The following is a 15,309-nucleotide window of genomic DNA, read 5'->3' on the forward strand; positions in this document are numbered from 1 at the left end:
TTCATCTAAAAAAAATTTTTTTTTTAAATCATTGGGAGTGAGACCTCTCCTTGATCCAGCGAACGTGGATTTGTTCTTAGGGCAAGATCATCTTTCCTCAATTAACGATCTTTGATGCTATGCCTTTTTTTCCCCCCTTCATTCAAGCGAATCAAGCTTGTTTTCTCACTCTGCGGCTGTAAGACTCGACGAAGTTGCTCTCCCAGCTAAGCCTAGGCTAACATTCGTCTTTTATAAGCTTTTAGTTAGTTTGTATATCGAATTTCAAAGGAAAATATGTGTTTTGTTTTTGGCGAACTTTTTCATAGTGCTAATCTGTTTAGCTACTCACACATGGAAAAATACAATTGTACAACGTTTTAAATGTATTCATTTTGTATATTCCACTTACCACGATTTGAGAGCTCAATAAATTGAAGAAAAGAACTTATGTTTGGAGTATTTGTTTAGGGTTCGCTGGCTGTTTAGCCGATAGTCACTTTCACACACAGATACAAACGGGAGTGGGTGAGCGCTGCCGCGCCACGCCACTTCTGGCTGCATTTTTAACACATGAAAAATGGCGAATACCGTACTACGGTCTGACGGAAAATTTTAGTGGTTTTGAAACCGCGACGTTTTCACACCACGGTGAACCGTGAAACCGGTAACCGGCACATGTCTAGTCTCATACTAGAAATATATTTAACAAACTTTTCCAGCGATATTTCGTTGTGTAAATGCATTCATAATGATCATAAAAATATGTAGACTATTTAAACATTGAGAAAAACTTGCGCTTTTTTTCCCTGCCAACTCAAGATTAAAATGTCAAATCCACTATCCGCCTGTTACAGACACGCAAATATAAAAGATATAAATGTTTATTGAATATCCATCTTACAGTCTTGTTTGACTAGGAGAATTTGTTACAAAAGACGGGCTTTAATTTGTTATCATTATGCATATATGCATGTCCAGTTTTGCCGACCTACCTACCCATTGAGCCTGTGTTCCCCCCGAGTCTTTGGACTGGAAACTAAACTAAGTAGCCGTATTTTGCTGACCAGACTATGTACTTGTGTATGGTTTGTTCTCTCTCTCTCTCTGTCTCTCTCTCTCTCTCTGTCTCTCTCTCTCTCTCTCTCTCTCTGTCTCTCTCTGTCTCTGTCTCTCTCTGTCTCTGTCTCTCTCTGTCTCTGTCTCTCTCTCTGTCTCTCTCTCTCTGTCTCTCTCTGTCTCTCTCTGTCTCTCTCTCTATCTATATAATTTTTTTTTTTTTTGTCATCGAGTGTGTGCACTGACTGCTGCTTCCATGTCAATTTTTGGATAGCATTAATATTCTGTTTTTGTCTGTTCGTATACATGTTGGTATATGTTGCTTTGTTGTGATAAAACCATTAAAATGATTTGACTATATGCACCTCATCGTCACAAACGTGATCACACAAAACGCAACCACGCATCGCATCCCCGCAATTCCTCCTTCTCCTGAGTCCTCACAAATAAAACATAATATTTCGGGGGGGTTTTTCGTGCTAGTGCCTACAAATAAAACATAAAATTTCGGGGAGTTTCGGGCTCGGGCAAGCAAATCAAGTTAATGATCGGGCTCTGGCGGCGTCGGGCTTTAAAACCCGCGGGCCGGTCGGGTCGGACTGCATTTTTTAGGCCCGATCTAACTTCTAGCGTCATGTAATGTTAGCATACCGTACACCTATTCAGCTTGTTGTTCTCTATTATATGTTAAATTGCCTTTCAAGATGACATGTCTGTCCTTGGTGCTGGATTCCATCAAATAAATTTCTTATACTCCGGTGCGACATATGTTTTTTTCCTTTTGATTGCGCATTTTTTGGCTGGTGCGACTTATACTCAGGCGCGACGAATAGTCCGAAAAATACGGTATATCCATTTTATCTGGGTTTCCAAAAATGAACTGAATTGCAACTTTATCTGCCGACCACATTATAAAAATACATTAGAGAATAAATAAATCCCAAATAGTTGCAACTCAAAAGCTCTCCTACAACCATGTTTTACCATGGAAATAATAGTCAAAAGACAAATTAAAAAATAAATAAATAAAATGAAAGTCGGGCTTTGAAATCCTTGAAAATACTTGGATCTGACTTGTCTTTTCAAGGTTTGAAAAAGCTTGAATAAAGATGCTAGAATTTTGCATGAAGTCCTTGAAATGCTTAAACTTGTTTGGCACACAATATTTCTCGGCACCTTGTCTAAAAATGTAAATTATTAAATATAAGCAAATAAAATAAATTTGCTTCATTGCTGCTACACGCTCGTTCTGAAGTTAGTTGAATGAATTTTGAATTAATAGTACGAGAATAAAAGTAGTACACCCTCATGAGGAAAAGCGGCATGGAAAATGAATGAATGAATGAATATTACGTAGGGCTAATGTAGCTGAATAAGCAGCGATGTACTTTAGCGCATTGCCGCCTCTGTTAAAAACAACACTGTTGAGAGCATCTTGTGTTTAGTCTGTTTTAAAATTGAGGAAATCCTTAATGTATGCCTCATCTACATCAAAATATAACCAATAGAAGGATTTATCCTATTGCTTCGTTGTAGCTCACTAAGGTACATGTACGGAAAGTGCGAAGCTGCTTACAGCTACATTACCCTCATGTAATAATACGAATTTTTTCTCAAAGCAATAGTAGGACTTTAATCTCGTAGTTCTTTTTTTCCCTTTTCTTTATTTGGCCTTAATACTCAGTCGCTAATACTCCGTCGTACTACATCACCACAACAATAACAGTCCTTCTGTTAACAGACCCTCATCCGTTAACAGCTTTTATCTTTCCAAAATACTTCAAAATACTCATCTGAAAGTGACATCAGCAATCGACAACTGCAACACATGACGATTCGGGTCAAAGACGCCATAAAGAACTTGAATGTTACGTCGATGTCAATATTAAGGTCGTTTTTACAGGCTTAAAACAGAATTACATTCATTAACTTGATATACCTTTCTGTGGATTTTTCTCCCGATTTCCAACTCCACGCCGATGTAGCCAGGCACAAGCTTGCAACAGGAGAACTGATGTGATTTTTAAAATAAAGTGTGTAAAGGAACAATTCGTATTTGACAACTTCTGGCAAATAGTGCATAAATAAGGAGCTATATATATATTCATTTAGACATTATGTAAAATTTTACAAATTATTAATGATTAGTTAGAATGTATCTTTAAATCTATTAAAAAAAAAAAAAAATTCATTTGCAAGATGTGGCTTTTTATTTTGGTGTGGTGGTGCGCCACAATCATTTTTATATGAAGGGAAACCCTGACGTGCTAAACGATGCCTTAAGAAAATACTTGAACGTAGTAATATCCAATAAGGGTGGTTCAAATACGCTACATGACCAATGTGGTCAACATATCAAGACTCTGCTTTAAAGCTACCACAAGAAAACACAATGCTTAAAAGTATGAGAGGGAAACACATGCAAAAGTATTTTGAGGCAATGAAAAGGTCATAAAAGACTAGATAAAATCAAAAATAGTAAGTACTCGTTGCTTTTAACCGATGCGCCCATGCGTGTGTAATCGCACTGGGTATTGAGTAGGACGTCTCGTCGGGTAGGAAGGAATTGCAGAACACTGACTGGGAGCCACTTTGTTTGGCTTGATCGCTGCTAGGACTCTGCCTACTCACCTGGCTCTCGATCGACTACCCTTGTTACAGAAGAAAACGGCCACTAATATTATTTTGAGTAAGATTGTAATAGCCTTGTAAAAAGCTTTACTAGTTTAGGTGAGAACGTAATAGGTTTATGTTGTTGTGAACTACAGTTCGACACTAAACTCTCATTGAGATATCATTTAGCTTAGCAGTTAGAGGTGGAGAGCCATTTTTTGAGTGTCCCAAACTTCAAGAAAGTTCATTTATCAAGGTTTCGGTGGCCATCTCCATCCACCAAACAGCATGCTATCACTATGCGAGCATATCAGACGTATCCTATGGCAGCTATAGGAGGCGCTCAAGTTTTCCAGAAAGCGCTCACTGCTTCAGGGAAGGCACCCTCCCATGGGGTTTCAGAATCGGCACTTTTCAAACTAAATTTCTCGAGCCTCTCGGGTCGTAGAACATTTTGGATGACGTTTGCGTATTTGTGATAAGGCACCGTATTTCTGCCTCATCGTCAAAACAAAACAAAACACTGGAATAATGTTTAAAAAGTACTGGAAAAACTAAAAATTAATTGATCTTGGAAGTCCTTAAAAAGTGCTTAAATTTGGCCATGAAAAAGGTGTACGAACCCTGGCAAGTATTTTTGAAGCGTTAACTTTGTTGGAGGACTCCGCTGTAAATGACATTTGTTTTTCTAGAAATTCTTTACAAATTATACACAATGCTCTTTAACTATCATTGGTTTCTTAAAGAGAAAGACACACACAGAAGACATTTTCCAAGTGTTTGCCTAGTGGTTTGATTTATAGTAGCCAAAAAGCATGACAGTGCTGAAAACACACACACGTGAACACTGTATCGAATGAAATTCAACACTTTGTTATTAAAAAAATAGCCAAGCTTGCACTAGAGCTGCCAGCCTCAGACATGCCTGATGTGCAGATATGTGCCTCTGACATAACAAGAAAATCTTAAATAGCATTATTATTGGAATTAAAATCATATTTTGAGACTATTAGACTATATACAACAATCTGGCAAAGTGCAAATGACGTCAAATGCGTCCTTAAATCTGCCGTTTAGCTCCTCCTTTCTTTATAGCGCTCTGGCGCCTCCATCTTGGTGATTTCAGCGAATGAGCGATTTCAGTGGATTTAACATCGAGCCCAATGGAGGAGGAAGCATTTTTCAGCTATTCTGATTAAAGTGTGGATCTTTCAAGTGATATTGTCGATTTACAGGAAGCCTGTGCCATACAGCCATATATGTTTGAGTCGTATTTGGAGGAGGAGGAAGAAGACCCAAAACAGATAAAAGGTGACAGAGGCTGATGACTAGAGCAGACTGAAAAAAGATCATTATTGTTTTTATCGCTCCCAATATTTTTACAGGATATTCTTCGTATTTGTTTTCCCCAATTGCTAAATAAATTGTATTGCCATGACAAATAAGTCTTGTGCTAAATATTAAAAATATTAATATTTATATTTATCTAAATATTAAAAATGCATTTATTCAGTAAGACAGGGCTAAATTACTGCATAATGGTCAAAACTGCAGACTTCTTAAACTTCCCGAACGGTATTTTATGCCACCGGAGTTAGTCCGGCACTTGTTATTTCCCTGCGAGGAAAGAGCATAAACACAAGAGTAGTGTGAGACCGAGGCTACATGTTAACCTGAACTGAGTGGCTCTTCCAAGTCTCTTCCTCGCTTTTCGAAGACGAAAAATCACCCAAAACTACCCGACGTGTGTCACACACGGCAGCGGGGGTGATTGCCTTCACCGATCGGCCAGCCCCTGGCGGCGAGCAGGTTGGCTCGTCGTTCCCCGGCGATGAGCACTCCTGCTGGGGTCGCAGCAGGGGAATGAATGCCAAAAATGGTGCATTTTCGCTGGCCAAACATGTCGACGTCGGAGAGCGTGGCTGCCCAAGCTGAGTATAGCGCTCTCCCGGCGGGCACACGAAGAGCGCCGAGGGGGGTGGAAGTCTTGACACAATCGGGAACCAGAGACAACAGCGCGTGGCTGCCTAAGCACAGGCGCTCCCGCCTTCGTCGGCCGGCGACCACGGTGTGTTGGTCGTCGGCCGAGGGAGGCGGCCGCTCCCGCCTTCTCGGTTGACAGGGAGCATTGTCACCCACAAAATGCAAGCCACCTTATTAAAATGTGTGCCATGATCCCAGTATTTGACATAATATAAAACCCGTAGCTTACTCACTTCCTCGTCCTTCCAGTGGTCCCTCGATTGTCGGACTTATTTTGCCCATTCTTCACGGTGAACAGGGTCTTTTTGAAACACAAAAAGGCTCTCACCACTCTCCCTGCCTGGTGTAGCAACAAAAGCCTGTAGCACATTGGGCTGGCGTGATGCGAAAAATTAACGAATCAATCTGCAAAATCAGATGACTCCGTAGTCCTTCTCATTCAACAGTATGGCTGTATAGTGAAAATGTCTCTCACTGACGTCACATCCGCCTTTTTCTTCAATCCGGGACTGTGGCCGGAAGTCTCACATTTTTCTAGTGCAGGATTTTAAAAAATGGAATAAAATTTACCGATCGCTTGTGCAGACATCCAAGTGGTCCATTTCATTCAGGAGCATAAAATTCCAATATGAAATAAACATGCTTTCTTGTGTCACAGGCACTTTAATCACTTGTCCAATATGCCGCCCAACTGATTAACTGATGAACTAATACAAAATGCTAGTGGTTGCTCAAGGCAAAAGTTATATTGATTAAGTTGTGGAACGTGTGATGGCAATTGGAACGAGGCACTGAGAATGTCGATGAGCGTGACTAGTCATCAGTGGAGAATGGTAGAAGGCAGGAGCATGGAAGCATTGTGTGGTTGGGAAAGAGATAAACGAGAAAATGTCTCCTACCCCTATTTCTTATCTATCCCTTGCTTTTCACGGTCCCTGGAGGCTCGAGACTAGGGGTGTGACAATATATCGAAATGGTGATATATCGTGATACTTTGTATCCCAAAAGGTTATCAACATGCTCCTGCCAAGAATCGAGATATCGTTTTAAAAAGGTGTCAATGTTTAAAAAAAAAAAAAAAAAGGGACCAACAAGTTGCTACCAAAATCTTCCACCATAGTGTCTCAAGCAATTAAGGCTGCCATTGACTGTGCTCGACGCCAATCCATTTTGACTGCGAACGTTCGTTCATTCGAAATAGGGCTGCAGCTATCGATTATTTTAGTAGTGGATTAATTGATGAACTATTTAGTTTAAAGATTTGAGTAATCGGATAAGGAACATTAAAAAAAAGTTACCTGAGCTGAGCCTCACACGTTATATATATATATATTTTTTTTTTTTAAAAAGAGGATCTATGTACAACAACAGAACAATTGGCTAACTTAGATAGCAAAAGTCCGCTAGCGTAAATGCTATCAAATGCAACGCTTTTTTACAATGCTCTTAACAAATGGCTCAGACACATATTCCCACAAAAAATGGCTAAATATACCTTTATTCTAAATCACGAATGCATTCAAAAATAGCCTACTGTCCTACCGTGTTGGTCCTCATTATAATAGAGAAGACTGAGTAAATATAATCTACACAAAGAAACTGTAACCCGATCGACTCACAGCCTCGAAAAGTAAAGGTTATATTAAGTCAGAAACTCGTTCGGTACGCATCCGTTCCGAACCGAGCACCACGAACCGAAACAATTCAATACTATTACATGTACCGTTACACCTTTAACGTATCCGCAAGACAAGTCTTTGTTAAATATGTACGAGTGGGGATAGCATGTCAGCTCACCCAAAATGCTGCCAAACAACGGATCTGTACGTCGTTGAAGCCGGCAAGCCGCCTCCTTAAGTGTCTGTCTGTCTTTACGAGCAATGATCCTCGTGCACCACACCACCCACCTTTCAGGCAGTTTGGGGTAGGAGTGGAGGAGGGGGGCTGCTAGCGGCAGAGTTTGTTTTTTCATGGCAAAGCTGCGCCGGACATTTTAGCGAGAGAGACAACAAAAATAAATTTGGATGATACATTTTTGGAGCTTTTCATTTGGATCGAATGTTTTTGCATATTGAATCAAAGAGGGCGTATCAAAGTTACGGTTCAATATAAAACAGTATTGTTGCATCCTTATTGAGTGAGTCCCCTCAAATCTGTTCACGTTGCTCACTTGCACGCACGCACCCCCCCCCCCCCCCCCACACACACACACATGAGTTACCACAGCACACTACCGTGTTTAACAAGCTCAATAAGCTCATACATCCGGCGCCTTTCAAGGTAGTGCTCCCAAGCTTCTCTGGCAAGGTCAAAGCTTTAGAGCTGTCACTCATTGTTAACTTTAACAAGCAGGAAGGAGAGGTGAGTTGCTGTACGTGATTGGGACATCTCTATAAAATACTGTATTTTTTAATTGAAAAAAAAATCCACGATGGACTGAGGGTGCGAAGTTTGAAGTGCGAAGTAGCGAGGGATCACTGTATTTTTGTATTTTATTACTTTTTTTAGTGACTATTACTTTCTCGTCACGCAGAAGTTAGATGTAATGAGTTTATCATTCATTATTTTTCAATCATTTATTTTGAGTTAATTTTCACTGAATAATCACATCCTAGAGTTAATCATTCTTCCTTGTCGTCTCTTAATGAATATTTTTTCAATAATTTACTGCAATGCTAGTTTTTATCCTCATTCTTTACTGTCACAAACGTACTGTTCATTTTTGCCAACCTACTGGTATTGACAACCATAGAACGTGTTATATCTACAGATATACTCCTCCAATAAACCTTTTGGCCAGTCTTTAGTTTCTCCATCTGCATATACTCCACCCCCCTCGCTCTCCCTTCTTAACAGTTCTGTTATGGCACATTGTGAGTGTAAATTGTGAGAGGGGGAGAAATGGCGAGAGTTTGTGAGAGGGTTGACGGAGGAGGAAAAGGGAAACTGAGGGACGAGCTGCCACTTGGAACAAGCTAGATAGCGGAGATGGGAGTTGGATGCTGCCGAGAAGGGATGACGGGAGGGTGAACGGGGTAGTGTTGTTATGGCAATAAGATCGTCTTTGTGTTTGGTTGCCAAGGCAACTTCAGGCATACTTAATACAGCCACAAGCGTCGCCCCACTGCCACCAACATCACACAAGCACATGACTGTAGGGAGAGCAATTCACACTTCACACACACAGGCTCATGTACCCACACAACTCAAAATGCATGTGATCATTTCTGGGATCATTTCTATGTTCCAATAATTTCTCAATTATAGTATGCTCTCATGTAGGGGTGGGCTACATTGGCAAGTACATGGACCTTTTATTTTTGTTTTATTTTATAATAAGTCAAACAACAGCTTACAATGAAACATGACGTTGACAATTTTCAGAACTCTCAAGTGGCCCTTTAAAGACAACCCTAAATACATTTTAATAAATCTTTCAGGACAGGGGTTCAGGATATATATGTAACAACAAAATTGAACATTAATGAACTAAAAGTACTGCTTTCAAACACAATTAACCTTTGTCCATGAAAATGTAAAAAAAACAAACAAAAAAAAACTGTATGCTTCTATTGTGAAGTAACACCACCAGAGGTGGCGTCTCGTTCATTTATCTTCTTCTGATTGTCAGAGGTTAGGTCGCGGATGGAAAAAAAAAAGCATAATTAAAGAGGCTCAAATGATATTATGAATGTGCTAGTGTTAAATTAGTTATTTTCTTATAATTACGATTCCAGCTGAGTCTTTAAAAAGCTTAAAGTCTCCCATTGACCAATCTCGATTAAGCATTTAAAAAGCACATTGAATTTCCTGTGAATGGTCTTAATTTTTAAATTGTGCTGAATTACATGAAATTGTATCTGAAAATTTTTCTGAAATTTGAGAAGTTTCTGAATTTTTGCAGTATTGCCCATTACATTTCTCAAGAATTGGCATTCTGTTCTTTTTCTAAGTGGTCTTAAAACAGTTCTTTAAAAGTCTTAAGTTTCACATGATGAAACCTATAGGAACCCAGTAGAAATATGTCTCAGGCATTATACAATGTTTCCGGCAGAATTTGCTATTACAGTGATCCTTCGTTTTTCGCGGTTAAGGGGGACCCCCACCCAGCGAAACTCTCAGCCCACCTGCAAACCAACTGCCTCGGGTGGCCAATTGTTTCCTTGAAGAAATTCAATCTAGTTTAACTATTTTGTTTTGAGTAATAGTGTGAACATTGTGGAAAAATAGTAGAAATTGGTTTGAGACTCAATCCTTCTCGGGTGAGTGAGGAAAGTGGTGTGTATGTGTGATTGTCTTCTAGTATCTCAACTTCACAGTCTACATCTAATAGGCTCCTACAGGTTGGTAGTGTGGTGGCAACACACTAATAATGTGTCTGTGTGATACGTCTCGCACCAGAAATTCATGTCGCCACCGCTGGCTTGCACATGTAACAATCTAAGTATTTTTGACCTAGTGTTTGCTTCCCAACAATTTGCGTTATTTAGCACTTGTTTTCGCACACTCCGCAGATTGCAAAAAATATATATATATTAGGATGATATTGATTTGGGGCTTCGCCCCCAGTTTTTTCTTTTCTTTTTTAAGGAGCCAGTCTGCTCCTTGCATTCAACTTACTACTTTTCTTTCTTTTTATCTCAATAGCCATTATCACTCTCATGAACTGTGAGCCTATTCAGCTCTTATATTTTTCCATTTTTCCCCCTTAGAATTGCACTCCAAAATTTAAAAAAAAAAAAAAAAAAAAATTTAATAAAAATAAAAACAACTACTCTGGTAACACAGGCTATCATAGTTTGTGTTAACTTAATGTTCATTTGCCTCTCCCTTTTTTTGTGTATTTGCAGCTCCACCACCAAGCAGATTCAACAGAAGAGTTTCAGGTGAGATTTCGTTGTGTCTTTGTGTAAACTGCTGTGATTTCACCATTGTGTCTTTGACGTCATGGCCTTTTGAGGGCTATTCACATTGAGTAGGATATTGCATACTTCATTTGGTAACGGCTCCTTTTACGGTATCTGCTCGTTATTGTATTGCTCATGCATGTCAAACATCCTGGCTTGCTGCAATAAGTCTCGATGTGTAGGCTGCGGATGCATTCAGAAATTCAATCTGACGTCCTAACTTGACTCTGGCATTGCAAGTGTTCCGAGAAGCAGAGTGACCCTTTCCTTGAATTTATGAATGATCGTTATTACTGGTTCTTTCAAATCTATCATCCCACAACCCTCGCATCTCTGTGAACACCTTTCGTGCTCGCCTTTCCCGACAGTATTACAGTATCCAGAGCAAGCAGCCAGAGTAACCCACCCAGATTATGGCAATCCAAATAACCAAACTATGCACTCCAAAAATTTTCTGAGTTTCTGAATGGTCCCTAATGTAGCAGAGTGCACAGAGATACAGTGGCACCTCGACATACCATCGCTTTGACACACAATCTTTTCGACATCTGACGTAAAATTTGACTCGTCATTTGTTTCTACATCTGACGACATTCTCGAAGTACAACTATTTACTGTATGAAAGCGCCGCAGTTTCTTTGTTTTCCCGCAAGTCGGACGCAGGGAGGATTTTTTTGTGGGATAAATCAACACTGGTTCCAAGAAGGTTAGTGCAGGTGGTGAAAAAAAGGAAAAAGGTGACACCATTAAAATGAAGATGGAAATAATGAAAAAATATGAGCTTGGTGTGTGCGTCCGTGAAATGGCTCGACAATACGGCCATAGTCTCTAGAATCTTTACGGTACTCCTCTGACCTTCGTTAGCCAGTCTTTATAAGTTAAGGTAACAATTATTGTTGTGGTAACATAGCTAAAGAAATCACCAGCTTTGTCAGGTTTTTAATAATTTATTTCAGAACTTCTGCAACACAATAAGCCTACTGTCCGCCGTAGTTGACGCCAACAACAACAGCAGACCAAAGCTCATGGATTTACCTACTCATGGTGCTGCTTGGTCCACTCGGGGATGCGAAAAAATCCATAATACAATGCAAAGCGACGACGTTTTTTCCAGTTGCCGAGGTGACAGGACTCCGGCCCCCGTAAAGACCCTGCAGGAGTTAAAGAAGCTTGCCCTTCAGTGCCAGATAGTTCCCTCTCAACCTCATCTTCATCCCCCAACCACCTCAACATCCCAGCCATCCATGCCCATCCCCGCTGCTCCTTATCATCACTTCTGCCATCTTCATCTTCCAACCAGCTGCATCCTTCACCCGACGGAAACGCCGGCGCCCCTCTCACTACTCAGCCATCCAGGCCCAACTGTATCCCCACATCTCACGCCCAACGCTCCCATCTTCAACTATCTACACATCACCGCCGCCAAGACATAGCAGAGACTAGTGTAATCAAGAAAGCGCCCAGCGTGTGGCCGACAGGAAGTAAAAACCTTCTACTGTGCGCTGGAGATATTGAAGTGAACACAGGCCCAACGTACGGAAAGGTAACGGTCAGGGAAAGACTCGTATGTAAGAATTGTAAATCCTGCTACCATCAGACCTGCGTGAATGTACCGAGAGCGACGATTGAGAAGACAAAACGTGAAGGTAATTTCATGTGTGCTGATTGTGATCAAAATGTCAGTGTAGAAAGGAAAAACCGTTATAAGTGCAAGAGACTGATTAGACAGACCTACCAAAGTGCCACTTGTCAAACGTGCAAAGCAGAATCCCATTCTATGTGCGCTGGACTTAGCCGAAGCGAGAGTGAATCCTACAAGGCGGGCTGTAGCATTTGGAATTGTCTTAACTGCAGAAGTCAGACAGAGGTAGAAGGTCCTCAAGAGGAAGAGATACAGAGCCAATCTAACAACTGTCCCCGCTGCAAGAAAGCAACCCAAGGTGTGACGTCCTGATGTACAAAGTGCGAGAGAGTACCACAAAGCGTGTGCCAATAGTGAAAGGAGAACCGATAGTGTCGACTGGACGTGTAAGATATGTACGAAGCCAAAGAGAGAATAGTGAATAGGGTAGAGATGTACCCGACAATATCCTGTAAAGTGTGCCTCGAAAAAGTTAGAATGGGAGCAAATAGACTTATATGCAAGAACTGCAAAGGACACTGCCACTTCAAGTGTGTAACTTCAACACGGCTGCAAACCGAGCGAGCCAAGTTGGACCAAAATTGGAACTGCAATGGGTGTAAAGTAGCGAGAGACCAGCAAAACGTAAATATACAGACAGAGTGCAAGACGACAGCGACGGCAAATATGGAACGAACACAACAAATTAACATTTTACAATGGAACGCAAATGGTCTGCTAAGAGAACTTAATCTATTAGAAGATCTGATCGAAGAGTTGAACGTAGATGTCGCATGTATCCAAGAAACCAAACTCATACCATCCGACAAGATACCAGCAATGAGAAAATATGTGGTAGTAAGAAAAGACAGAGAGCTTAAAGGCGAGGCGAGAGGAGGAGGAGGTTTAGCAGTCATCCTGAAGAAAAACTTACCGTATGTGGTGTTACAACCCGAAGTTAAAGTGAGAGGTCACGAACACCAAATGGTCCGAATACCGGTCCCAGAGAAAGAGAGCTTCACGATCAATAATGCCTATCTTCCTCCAGAGAACTCGCCGTACCTGAAGAGAATAGACTTCAAAGAAGGGACCCTGCCAATACGAATTGAACCGAACAGTATAGTGTGTGCGGATTATAACGCACACAGCAGTATATGGGATGAACAAGCACAACCCAATGATAGAGGTAACGAGATTGGTGAAAAGATAATGGACGAGAATGGGAGCGTGATCAATACCGAGACCCCGACACGTCAAGACCCAGCTTCTGGTCATATGTCCTCTCCGGATATTACAATAGTTCATGAATCACAGGTAGATTTATTCACTTGGGGGTCCCTTGACCGCTTGTCATCCGACAATAAACCGATATTGATCACGGCGAACATGGCTACGCTTAAGGACAAAGGGAAAAAGAGATTGGTATGGAACTCGAAAGCCGGAAATATCGACCTTTTTAAAGAACTGGAAAAGCTACTGGCGACCTGGAATGAAAGTAAACCAAAAAGTGCGACGAACCAGGCGAAAGTGTTAGCAAGTATGTACTAGACACAGCGAGGAAAATAATAGTTTTGAAGGCGGTAGGAATGTCGAACGAATGTTGGCGATCAAAAGAAATCTCGGAGGCAGAAGTTAAACGTGATGAGATTAGGAAGAAAGAAGGTATACAGTCCAGCAAGTACAAAGAACAAGATGCCAAAGTGAAGGAACTAGTAAGTCAAAGGAAACGAGAGATATGGAAGAGGAAGGTGATTGATGTGAAAGGTTCTAAGAACATGTGGGGATTGTTGCGTAATCTTACGAACCCCAAACAAGCAGATCCAGTGAGAGTAATCATAGAGGAAGATCAAACCCTAGTCAGCAATAGAGAAAAAGCAGACGGTTTTGTGCGATACTACCAGTTGGCCAGTACCCTCAAAATGGAAAAACCCAACAGAAGAATGAAAGAGACCCTCAACAGTTTTCTACGAAAACACCGAGAAGATCATGACAGTAACCTGTTGTTCGCAGAAGAAGAAGTCAGAGCGGCAATCAGTAACCTAAAGCCGGCCAAAGCAGCCGGGCCTGACAACATCCACCCTCGTCTCCTCCACCACCTGGGCCCGACAGCCATTAGCGTCCTCACTGACATCTACAACTCCTCGTGGCAAAAACATCAAGTCCCCCAGGAATGGTGAGTCGCAGATATTAGACCAATGCTAAAACCAGGGAAGAAAGCGAATCAATTGTCCAGCTGTAGACCCATCTCGCTGACATCGGTTATAGGGAAAGTAATGGAATGATTAGTGTGCAATCGATTGAGACACATGACAGAAAGTGGGAATCTCCTATTACAATATCAAGCGGGCTTCAGGCCAAGAAGAAGTACGGAAGACCAGCTCTTGAGATTATCCCAATCCATCACCGATGGATTACAACAACCAATGAGAAGAACCGTAATGACCCTTATTGACTTCTCCAGGGCCTATGATGGCGTATGGAGAGATGCCCTTTTGTACAAAATGGCGCTGTAAGGAGTACCAACCAACATGGTCCGGTGGATCCAGGCTTGGCTGGGGAACCGGATCAACTGGGTGACGTTCGAAGGAGAGCAGAGCAGGAAGAAGGTGTTTAAACAAGGAGTTCCTCAAGGCTCGGTGCTGTCACCCTTACTGTTTTTGTTCTACATAGACGATTTGGCGACAGAGTTAGGAAATGTAGAGAAGAACATGTTTTCTGACGACGTAGCCATCTGGACGCAACACTCCAAGCTTGAAGTAGCTGAAGCAGAACTACAAAAAGCGCTGCAAAACCTTAAGATGTGGGCGAAGAAGTGGAAAATGACCGTATCAGTAGCAAAGTCAGAAAGCTCGTTTTTCTCGACCAATACACACGAAGCCAAGTGGGCGAACTTAACGCTTTATGGAAACAGACTGAAGTACAATGCTCAACCAAAGTTTCTCGGAGTGACGTACGATAGGCAAGTAACCTTCTCAACGCACACCGACCTGATCAGTAAAAAAGTGAAAAGACAGGCGACAGCGCTCAGAAAACTGGCTAACACGGAGTGGGGCTACGGTAAGGAGACTCTTCGAGCCACCTATATAACAGCAGGCAGGTCGTCCATAGAGTACGCAGCGGCAGCCTGGTTACCATGGGTTTCCGACA

The 15,309-nt window shown here is 41.4% G+C and overlaps 1 protein-coding gene across 1 annotated transcript in view; it reads left to right on the forward strand.

Moving 5' to 3' along the window:
* Nucleotides 1-15,309, forward strand: part of prkar2aa (protein kinase, cAMP-dependent, regulatory, type II, alpha A) — a 66,298-nt gene that overhangs the window by 33,166 nt on the left and 17,823 nt on the right. Inside the window, exon 3 of the mRNA XM_057818006.1 lies at nucleotides 10,485-10,520. Within this exon, the coding sequence (XP_057673989.1) occupies nucleotides 10,485-10,520 (36 nt within the window). The remainder of the gene's footprint in view (nucleotides 1-10,484; nucleotides 10,521-15,309) is intronic.

The sequence above is a fragment of the Corythoichthys intestinalis genome, chromosome 2 (genome assembly GCF_030265065.1).
Source record: "Corythoichthys intestinalis isolate RoL2023-P3 chromosome 2, ASM3026506v1, whole genome shotgun sequence".
Taxonomy (NCBI): Eukaryota; Metazoa; Chordata; class Actinopteri; order Syngnathiformes; family Syngnathidae; genus Corythoichthys; species Corythoichthys intestinalis.